We start from the raw sequence: 11,498 nt of genomic DNA, 5'->3' as shown, positions 1-11,498 counted from the left end.
CTTGGAATTACCGCGTAGTGCCAGGTGTTATGTCACATCTCATATACCTATGTAGCCTAGTTATCTGTTTCGTACGATTTGTTAAAACCCATCCCAGCATTCAACTCCTATCCTATGAAAACTGCAGTAGTGAGGGCAGAAAAGTTACTCCACAAGGGAGCGAATTATGTATTTTTTTAATGAAAAGAAGGAAAAATTGTAGTTTCGCTAATATTTTCGGTTCATGTATATTTCCTTAGACCCCCCCCCCCCCCCCTACCTTTCCTGCCGGCCCTCATGTCTCTGCACCTTTGTTATATTTCTTATATGCTGGAACATGACTTTATCTAACTTCCAACTAGCCCAACTCTCTGCCTTGAAAACTGTGGTTTGCAAAACCATTGTCAGGCATTCATCGTTTCGCGTTTTGTCGGTGACCGTTTTTAACACAGAATTATCGATGTTTTGAAGTTACCGCTCGATGCAAGACATCCATAATGTACCCGAAATGCCTTGGATGCTGTCGCCAATTGTGAGAAGCCCCTGACGGGCATCCAGAATGTTGGTAAGGCGGTGTCCGGCCGGATTTCGCAGCGTCAAGCGGAAGTGTGGTCATGAAACAACTTCGCCCTTTGAACGTTTCCGTTTAATACGTAGCACCCGTGAGATTGACGTGCGCTACGCATTTGGGGCACATTTGGGAAGCGCCAAAGATGCAGGATGCTTCTCTAATGACCGTTTATATAATCCTCGAGCGGACACGCTCGGCCCCCGACTCGCAGACGCACGAGGCGGCGCCGGAACTGGGTCACTCGGCGCGGCGGTCGCTCGCGAGAGCGAAAGCGTCGCAGCTCTCCCCGTATATAAGCGGCGATTAGAGGGAAAGCTCGCCGATTACGCTCTGTCCGCTCACGCAAGCACGCACCGCTCCTGTCCGCAAGAAGGACCGACCGCCGTGCTGTGTTAGCGCGCTTGTCGCGCGGCTGGGATTACACGTGCAGTGCTGTCAACTACGCATCGATTTCCGCTTCTGCGACGGCTCTGCTCTCTTCGCTTTTGGCGGACAACTACGATAACCATGCGGATAGCGGTACGTACTGCGTGACGTGGGCACCACCTTCAACGGCCTGTCTTTTTTTCTCCTTTTTTGTGCGTGCTCAATTCCTTCTGGAGCGACCACCCGCAGCGATCACTTTCGGCGATAATTTCGCTGTCGCATCACGTACTGCGATGCTGCAGTGTGAATGCACGTGTACAAAGGGTTTCGGCGGCAACGTGAGCGAGTTGGTGTATTTTCACGTGATGCGAATGGAGTGCACGGCACAAAGTAGACACAGGGCGACGCAGCATATTCGATAATTTTGCTGCGTCATTTAAGGCATACTTGTTGATCAGCAGCGATTAACACTCGCGGGCCAGCGCAATAGCGGGCACAAAATTACGGCACTGACGAGGGCAAACATGTTTCGAGCGTTTCCTCCTGCAGGGCAACCCAAGGTCGGGTATTCGAGAGGTTGACGTCGCCCACGGTGCGCACGCTGTTTATGCAATCGGGTGGATTTGTGCTCAGCTTGCAGCCGGAACTGTCCAGCTCCTTAGCCACTGAAATTCGTACGTTAACAAACATACCCAGGCATTGCCAGCCGTTGCGCATTGCTACAAATTGAGTATGCAGCTGTGTGTGCAAGAAGAGGCCCTACTTGTTGTACAACATGCCCTGTTGTGCATATAGTAGATTTTTCTTCTATTTACTTCTTATCTATTTAGCCTTTCTCCATCACCAAGTGTACGGTAACCAACCCTGCACGTCCATTGTTAACCTCCCTACCTACCGCTCTTCGTATCTCTCTCTCTCTCTCTTGCGCATTTCATTTTCATGCGTGGAACATGGAATCTAGCCGAAGAGGCACATTGCGACGCAATCGTCGACAAAAACACGCGCTGCCTTAGCGCCTATCGGACCACGTCTGTGAGTTCACTTCTGTGTTCTCACAGAGGACACGTTGTCGGACAGCCCGTCCACGATATTTACCAGAGTGTCAGGTGGTGGGCTACCTTGAGATTGTGCGAGAACTCCCACCAGCGACATTACGTTCGTGAAATTAATTGGAATGAAGCTATTTTCTTCGCAGGTGTAATCAGAGTCATATGCTCCAGGTGCCACTGCAGAGCATACAGGAACCATAACATGGGGGGGCACTGGCAAGAGTAGGTCACTGCGTCAGGCTTAACTGCTCTGCTCCTTCCTTCGGCGGTCTTGGCCTCGCCACGCCGGCCAGCGCGTGATGCACTGCATGCGCACACGTCCGCTTCCCTCCACTCGGCCAAGCGACGCACGCTGAGGGAGACGAAACGCTGTCTCGACATTCGGCTTTTGTTTATACACAAGCAACAGAATGCCCCAGGAGGAAAGATTTACTTGAAACGATTGCACCCTTTGTGCGAGAGATCCGGCGATGCTGCTCAGCAACGATAGTATACGCTCATAACGTAAGAAAGGGTAAGGCGTGCAGGCACGGACACAGGAGAAGTGAACAACACGAACGCGACGGCGTTCGTGTTGTCCACATCTCTTCTCTTGCGTCCGTGTCTGCACGCCTTGCCCTTTTTTGCGTTATAAATCCTTACCAACTAGCTCAGCTTTCTGTCGTTCTAAGGTAGTAAGCTGACAGGTAGCGTCAGCTCGACCTTTTCAGAAAGGTTTATCCGTAATGCCATGCTTCTTAATCAGAAAAAACAGCTAGAGGCTTCAAAACACGCCGCGGAAAAGCAGCGTTTGATAAAATGCCGGGTTGTTTCGGTTTAGGCACTCACTTGCTGATATGGATTGTATAAGTTCGAATTGGAGCAAAATCTTGGTTAAGCTTGCTGTGCACGCGTGCGCAATATCTGTTCATTCTGTTTATTGAATGAAAGCTACCGAAGCTCGTTTGTGTTTATTCCTAATGTTTATTAGTATGTTCATTTTAAGTAATCCAGTTCAACAGGTATATTCTCTGCGTATCATAAGATAATTATCTCGGAGTATTTTACTGGATAAGTTGAATGCATACTGACGACCTATACTCATAACAGCATCAGTTAAATGGGCCTTAGGCTAACTATCACATCCCACATAACGTAATCGTATTGTTCTCAACACCCGCCGTGGTGGCTTAGCGGCTATGCTGTTGCGCTGCTGAGCACGAGGTCGCGGGATCAAATCCCGACCACTGCGGCCGCATTTCGATGGGGGCGAAATGTAAAAACGCCCGTGTACCATACAAGGGGGCACGTTAAGGATCGCCACTATGGCGTTTTTTTCATAATCAGACCGTGGTATTCACACGTGAGGTCCCAAAATTCAATTTTTCTCCATACGTCCGAGCGGAGGAGTATACCCAGCGCCTCCGATAGACACCAATTCAGCTCCACGAACTTTAATAAATTGATTGTTATAACTGTCTCAATTATTTGACAAGCTTTCGCAGAGGTTGTGGCATCTGGCAAGTGAACATTAACACAAGAGGACATAGGAATGCCACTTTCTCCTTAACAAATAGTCATTTCCTCCCGCGATTAAGTACTATTTCAATGCTTTCTGAAGGCAGTTTATTAATCTAGGTCTTGGTCGAAACACATTCTGTTCCCGAGCGAGATAGCTGTGAAAAGCCTGCGGTAGTTGAACCCTACTCCTGAGTAACCTTGGTGGAGCGCCGCCAGAAGAGAGCCGACTTGTAGCGTGGAGACTTATCTAGACCCTTCTTGGCTGCGGCTCTGCTGCAACAAACACTTTCACTAAGCCTGACATTGACTATATTCAGCTTTCAAAGAATGTGCGACTCATTCTTTGAGGCTATTAGAGTAACTCTTTCTTTTCCTTCTAAATTAGCCAGTTCTGTCATCACCATCTGCGACTGCAGTTTCTGCAGCCTGTTCAAAGCTTCGTTCAATCACGGCGCTACGCCTTACGTAACAATCACATAACGCTTCTTAAAGCTATGTGGGCTAGTCACGAACTAAACGTATCTCTTTTAACCGCGTACAGCTTCACACAAAACTTACGAGAGGGAACTGGGACGCAGCGACCGTTTCGCTACCGTACGCGAACGACGAGTGGTGCGTCGAACCTTCGCGCTGCGGTGGCTTCAGACGAACATGTGGCGTCATTACGCTTTATCTTTCGGAATTTCCGAGTAATCATGACTTTCTAAGAGCAGCAAGGCTGCGCGTTCCTGCGTGCGCATAATCTATGCATAATGTGCGTGCGCATAATCTATGCGAACTTATTAATTTACATAACGCAATATTTTGTTGAATATGATAAATTTGCAAAATTACAAAGCCGTTTGAAGTCAGAAGGACGAAGTTTAGGCTAATCAGGGTACTACGCTCGCAACTAAAATCTAACAGAGCTTGTCCGTGTCACTGCTTAGGTGCCGCGCTGTGCACGCGCAACAAACGCCGCGGCTCGTTCCCGTGTGCACACTTGGCGCGCCGCCCACACATGCGTGCACCGTGGTGCGCCGCTGCCCGACCAAGCGCCCTGCTCGCAGCTCCCGCGGCGCCACAGTTTCGTCTACTACAGCAGTTTCTGTGGGAAATTAGTCTTTCGCCCTCGTAAACGTGCAACGGGGAAGGCCAACGTGAGAACTTTCCGAGCAACGTCACGGACCTCGATAGGTGAGCATGCATTGGCCCGTTTGAAGTCCGTAACGTCTGTATGTTGTTACAAGAGGTATTGAATTGTCTTGTTTATTACTATACGGATACTGGATCACCATGTGCCTTTCTAGCCTCCGTAACTCCGGATAATTTCCTGCTGAAAACAGTGCCTCCTTTAGAAACCTCTGAACCGTCTTCGCGGAAACACCTTGACCAGTTCTTGAGAGCGATGCATCCGCTGTGCAGGCAACATTATTTTAGATATATGAGAGGTGCTTATATTGCGTGGCCGAGGCCAATAATTTCATTTCAGCTGAAAATAATTTCGAGCTAACACAAAAGTTAATTGTGTACGTTCACTTCATCGTCACAAGATATTTATGTATCCGATGAATAAGACGTTCCTACGCACGCATATTTTTCAGGTATGGATGATGCGCAGAAGAAAAACAACTTATTTTAATTCGAGCAATTGACAGTTTGAATAAGGGGTTTTAAAAGATTCCGTCACTCACAAATAGGATTCACCTCGGGTCACGCCTATCGCGGTTGCTTAGTGGCTATGGTGTTGGGCTACTAAGCACGAGGTCGCGGGACCCAATCCCGGCCACGGCGGCTGCATTTCGGTGGGGGCGAAATGTGTAAAAACCCTTGTACTTAGATTTAGGTGCACGTTAAATAATCCCAGGTGGTCCAAATCATTCCAGAGTCCCCCACCACAGTGTGCGTCATAATCAGATCGTGGTTTTGGCGGATTAAAACCCATAATTTAATTTAATTTTTAGGACCAAGAAAACATAGGAGGTCCAAATTTCCGCAGTCACCTACTAAAGCGCGCATCATAATAAGATCGTGGTGGTGGTTCGCAAACGCCATAAATTTTTTTAACCTCGGGTTAGGTTTTACCATCTGAACTATCCAGAAGTGACATCAAACTTGGGCTTTGATTGAAACTGCGGAATTCAAAGAAACAAGACAGCGTCTAGAGTAAACAATAAAAACTGAACTTGGACTATGCATTCCAGAGATCGTTAAGGAATACAAGATATCAAAGTCTTGAGGAGCTACGTTCACAACGTTTCAATATGAAGTTCCGCCTCTGGGAATCCATGCGACATAGAAAAGCTGAAGCTTGTCAGAGCGACGAGACACGGGCCGCTCCTCGCCTTAACCGCTGGAAGAAGGAGGAGGAGTAAAATTTTACTTTGGAAACAGTATTCCGGGGTAAGCCCAGGTTCTACTCTCGGTGGGAGGTCTCCTCCTTCCAGGAGCCCTCTGGCCTTCGCTGCCTCCTTGGCCCTGGCGACGAGGCGTCGTTGTTGTTCCAGGTCCTCGGAGACGAGCTTGGCCTCCCACGTTTCTATGAGGTCTTCGCTTTCTCTGGCGTTGCAACAGTCTCTCGGTGAAGGCAATGCGTCTTTGTCTAGATGCCATGGACATTCGATGATCAGATGCGCTAAGGTGTCCGGTACGCCGCACATTGGGCAGTGGTATCCCTGTAGCGTTGGGTGCAGTCTATGCATGTTGATTCCGTGGATATAAGTATTACTGTGCAGTCTTCTGAGTGTAGTGCTTTCTTCTTTGTTGAGGTTTGGGTGAGGTGGTGGGTACACCCTGCGTTCCAGCCTGTGATGTTGAAGGATCCCTGAGTACGTGATGGGTATGGTCTCTGCCTCCGTTGGCGCAGACCGGGCGTCTCGAGAGTAGGAAGGGTTGGCCCGGCAGGTGTGGCCTCGGGCCGCGGCATGCGCCGCTTCGTTGCCCTCCAGCCCATCGTGCCCAGGAACCCATGTCACGCAGGGGTAGGTGACCGGAGTACTGCGGTGCTTCAATAGCTTCAGTGCTTCTGTCGACACGCGACCCTTAGCGTAGTTCCTGACGGCTGCTTGAGAATTGGAGAAGATGACAGCTGCGTCATTTCACGTGGTAGTTGCTAGGGCGATCACCGTCTCATCTGCAGTCTCACGGTTTTGAGCACGGACTGTAGCAGACGCTAGCTCTCTGCCTTGAGAATCTACGACGCTCAGGGCGTAAGCGTTTCTTTGCGGGTATTTGGCTGCGTCGGTGTATCTGGCGTCCGGATCTTGCCTGTGTCTTCGCCGTAGAGCATCCACTCGGGCTTGTCTTCTTTCCTTGTGGTACGTGGGGTGCATGTTGCGTGGAATTGGAGCTATGCACAGGGATTCGCGGAGGTTTGAAGGAATTCTTTCTTTTCGCTCCGTGGTGGCTATAAAGGTTTCACCGTAGCTCAGCCGTTGCAGCACTGATCTTCCGGTGGGCGTGAGCTTCAGTCGTTCTAATTGACTGGCTTTGTGAGCTTGAGCTAGTTCTTGCCATGTGTTGTGTACGCCCATCTTGAGAAGTCTCGTAGTTGAAGCCGTAGATGGTAGGCCCAGGGCGATTTTGATGGCTTTCCGTATTTGAATGTTAATTTTTTCTACCTCTACATTCTTCAGCGCGAGGTAGGGCATGCCGTATGTTATTCGACTGGTGAGGAGTGCTTGCATCACGCATATCGTGTCTTGTTCTTTAAGTCCGCTTCTATGGCTTGCAACTCTCCTGACGAGATGCGTGAGCTGTGATAGCGTTGGCTGTAGTCGCGGGAGGGTGGCCCCCCCGGACCCGTCTTTGTGTATGTGTAGCCCTAGAACTCGTAGGGTTTCTACTTTTGGAATGGGCGTTCCATTGAGGGTGACGTTAGGATCGGGTTCATCGTAGCCGGGTGGTCTGTCTCTCGTTCTTGACTTGAGGACGAGGTGTTCGGACTTCTCGGGAGCACATCGGAGGCCGCACTTGTGCAAGTAGCTCTCGATGGTATCTACTGCTTCCTGTAGGCGGCATGTTTCTTAATTGTGTTCCAGTGTTTGAGGCCCTTGTCCATAACGTGATATCATCTGCACAGAAAGCGTGTCTTACGTCTGGTATCGCGTCAAGGAGGCTGGGTAGTTTGATCATTGCGACGTTGAAGAGCAACGGCGATATGACCGAACCCTGCGGGGTGCCTTTGCTCGGTAGTCGGAAACTGTCGCTGCGCAGGTTGTATATTCCAACTGTGGCCGTGCGGCCCGTGAGGAAATTCCTGACATAGTCGTATGTCCGAGAACCGCAGCCCAGGTCTTCGAGGTTGCAGAGGATAGCTTCGTGACTGACGTTGTCAAAAGCTCCCTTTACGTCGATGGCTAAAATCGATTATTTGCTTCTGGTACTCAGGTGGTCGATGAGGTCTTCCTTGAGTAGAAGGAAGACATCTTGCGTTGACAGGTTCTGCCTGAAACCGAACATAGTGTTTGGAAAATATCCGTTATCTTCGAGGTACGAGGTTAGCCGGTTGTGAATCATATGCTCGAAAAGTTTCCCTACGCACGAGGTAAGGGAAATTGGGCACAAATTCTCGATGCTGAGCTGTTTATTTGGTTTGGGGATCATGCTAATCTCGGAGTGCTTCCAGGCAGCCGGGACCTTTCCTTTCTCCCAGGATGCATTGAAGTACTGGAGCAGGGCTCCGGTAGCCTGCTGCGGAAGGTTCCGAAGATGCTTGTTCATGATCCGATCTTTGCCGGGGCTGGTGTTTCTGATGAGCGTCGATAGTGCTGCAGAGAGTTCAGCATGCGTGAAGGGTTGGTCAAGGTCGGGGATTGGTGTCCCACCGTAAACTTTGTCATGTGCCGTCGTATTAACGGGTGGGTCGCCGCACAGCTTCTTCTGAGTTTCTCGGAGGAGGTTCTCTTCCGATCCGGCGTCCCAAGATATCGCCTGTGTCACTTATGTACACAGTTACTGCGCCTTTACGCAAATATCAGTATAGAAGAGACTTGTCATGCGAAGCCGATGTGACATCGTCTGCGTCCTGGTTTTGTTACACCGAATTAAAACGAACGCTGAAAGGAAATCGGCTTCACGCAACCAGGTTGCTACCGCCATTGTCGCCGATCCTCTGCTATTCCAACTTGAAGGCCATCCCTTGCGGCTGAAAGAATGATCACTGCATCCACATTCACTCGTCCGCCACCGTTAGCGCGCCACGCAAGCGCCAGATGCGCGCGCGCGTTAGATGCACCCTTCGCGTGCGACGCCTGGCAGAACACTGGCGGCAGAGAGCTAAAACGATGCGTCAAAACGCTGCAGTGGTGTTCTAACATTAGGTGGGAACTGCGCAGGTAGGCTATAAACGCGCGGCGCTGCTGGCGCATAAGTGAAGCCAGCACCGCGCCGCGCCGGCGGAAGTTCATCAAAACGCTATCATTTCCCCATTCGCTGAATGGTGACCGCGTCTACACAGCCTCTCCTCCATGTTCTTCCACGTGTCTTGCCTCTGACCTCCACTTGACAAACCTAACCGTAAGGAAGCGAGGTGCAGTTACCACATGTAAGGCCTCGTTCTGCATTCCATGCTCGCCCAGGGGACCTTGAGCCGTTGAACAGGGTGATCGTTTGAACCAGCGCGGAGTAGCGACGCAGTCTCTCGCCGTACAGGCCTCCGTTCCGCTCATGCGGGAGCCACTTCACCCGCGCACACGCACGCACGTGTCAGTAGGCAAGCTGTCCACGGTCGGCCGGTTTCGCCTTGCGCAAACAGCACAACAGGAGCAACAGGAGCACGACGTGGCATGCCGAGAACGCGCGCACTGTTTTGCTGCTCCACATTGATCGTTCCGGCGCTCAGCGGCATACAGTGCAACACCCCAGATCCTGGCGCAGCATTCGTGTTCCTTCGTGGACACAAATGCGTTGAGAGGCTCAAGAAGAGAAACACCCCGTGAACACGAGGAATGCGGCAAGGGAGAATAATAATAACGAAACGAGGCCGCACCGCGTCACTGCATAATACTGAACGAGCATCGCATGTGTTGAACATGCTACACCGGATCAAAGCCAACGTGCATAATAATAATAATAATAATATTTGGGGTTTTACGTGCCAAAACCACTTTCTGATTATGAGGCACGCCGTAGTGGAGGACTCCGGAAATTTCGACCACCTGGGGTTCTTTAACGTGCACCTAAATCTAAGCACACGGGTGTTTTCGCATTTCGCCCCCATCGAAATGCGGCCGCCGTGGCCGGGATTCGATCCCGCGACCTCGTGCTCAGCAGCCCAACACCATAGCCACTGAGCAACCACGGCGGGTAAAGCCAACGTGCATTTCGAAGCGGATAGGGTGAAGGAACGTAACAGCAATGTCAGCGATAAATGCGCTAAGCTAAACGGCCATCAGGTAGTGCGAAACGATACGGGCCGAAACGCGTGACCGATGCCCCGATTTACGAGAGTGCGGGCGGCGACAAGGAACGCCGGTTCCTGTTCGCTGGCGTCTGAGCAATCGCACCGCTGACCGCACACCAGGGAGCGGTCACCGTGCGCCCGCGGAGCCCGGCCTTCATGCGTGACGGTTGGACACCGATCGGTCAACTTAATTGAGCCCTTTCGTTTCGTCCGTTCCATGAACAGATCAAGGGGGGTTGGCGGGGGAGGGGGGGAGGGTGAGGAACAGCGCTGAAACGTGAAAATATTGCATGAATTCATGTAGTTCATGCAAATTCATTCATGTAAAATATTCATGAATTCATTCATCGCCTATACCACCCGAATCTTGGCCTGTTTCTCGCAGCGGCTTTGCGGCATTTTTTAAATTTACCTTTTGCGATAGCAATAATATGGACACTCCAAGCGCACTTTGCCGTCGGCGTCACCGTCGCTGTGAGGTGGCGCATAAAGTCCAAGGGCGAGAACACCGACGCCGCACGCCTTACGCTTTATGTGCGAGTGAAAGCGGGCGATGGGAGACGACGATTGCGGCTCCATCTCGCCCGCGTGGAAGGGACGGAAGCGAAGAGGAAGCGCGCTGGTCTTCCGTGGCGCGCGAGAGACCCAACATTGCGCTCGAGGCACCAGGGTACCCAGGAGAGGGAAGGGGAGGCGGGGTCGGCGTTCTGCTCCGGCTGAAACTGCGCCCGTGGTGCCCTGAGGGCGATCTGCGTTGGGAGCAGAGTCGAGTTGCATCCCGTTGGCATTTTAACTCCTCTGGAGGTCCGCTGGCCTACCGCTTCTGGATATCTCGCTCATTCGTATAGGACGTCTGCAGAACATCCGCTGGACTACGAGGCGCTTACTAATTGGCAGTCCGAGGGGCGTCCCGCGGATGTCTAGAATGGATATCCGGATGTTCCACGGACGCAAGAATTTCTTTTATGTTTTCTTTGCTAAACGTCCGTCAGACATCCGCACGACATACCAAGGACCACTAAGGGATGTCTTCGGGATGTTCATTATTATTTAAAATCGGCACAGTTGGTGTAAACATTAGCATTCCGTAGAATCTCAGCTGCAGAGAAGATGCAATATTGACAAGTACCGATGAAAATAAAACTTGCACCCATGTAACACAGATGCTATAAGCAAGCTATGGTTACATAAAATGGACAAACAATCACCTTCACAGATATTTTCTATTCATTTTTATTACGAAAACCTGATCTAATGCAGAGAGAGAGCTGCTAGTAATGCAAGTGTTACAAGTGCTGAAACACAAAACTGGTCACGAGACAAGGTACTGCAAACCTATAGAATTCAAAGAAAGGATGCATGTGACAGTCATGCATTATAATCATCATCATCAGCCTTTCTTATGTCCTATGCAGGACGAAGGCCTCTCCCTACGATCTCCAATTAGCCCTGTCTCAGTGTGCGTCAAAGGCAAAGGCCGTATGTGACAGCTTTTAAAGCACTAGCATAGAATTTCCAGCCCCCAAGTGCTACAAGAGTGACATGAGATCACTCTGTGATCACGCTGTGCTTTAGAACCAGTCCACAAACCTGCCGCTGTGGGTACCTACATGCTCTCCACCAGAAGAAAAAATCCCAAGGGCGGGTATAA

General features: G+C 50.6%; 1 protein-coding gene across 2 annotated transcripts in view; it reads left to right on the top strand.

The window, feature by feature from the left end:
* The first annotated feature begins 850 nt into the window (after positions 1 to 850).
* Positions 851 to 11,498, top strand: part of LOC135904011 (uncharacterized) — a 43,621-nt gene continuing 32,973 nt past the window's right edge. The window contains exon 1 of one of the 2 annotated variants that reach the window (XM_065434547.2): positions 851 to 1,069. In XM_065434547.2, coding sequence (XP_065290619.2) covers positions 1,058 to 1,069 — 12 coding nt within the window. In that variant the 5' untranslated portion in view covers positions 851 to 1,057. The remainder of the gene's footprint in view (positions 1,070 to 11,498) is intronic. The other variant, XM_065434548.2, reaches the window with a different exon arrangement.

The sequence above is a fragment of the Dermacentor albipictus genome, chromosome 5 (assembly GCF_038994185.2).
Source record: "Dermacentor albipictus isolate Rhodes 1998 colony chromosome 5, USDA_Dalb.pri_finalv2, whole genome shotgun sequence".
In the NCBI taxonomy this organism is placed as follows: Eukaryota; Metazoa; Arthropoda; class Arachnida; order Ixodida; family Ixodidae; genus Dermacentor; species Dermacentor albipictus.
Note: the sequence above shows the minus strand (reverse complement) of the source record. Positions and strands in the feature narration are given on the sequence as shown.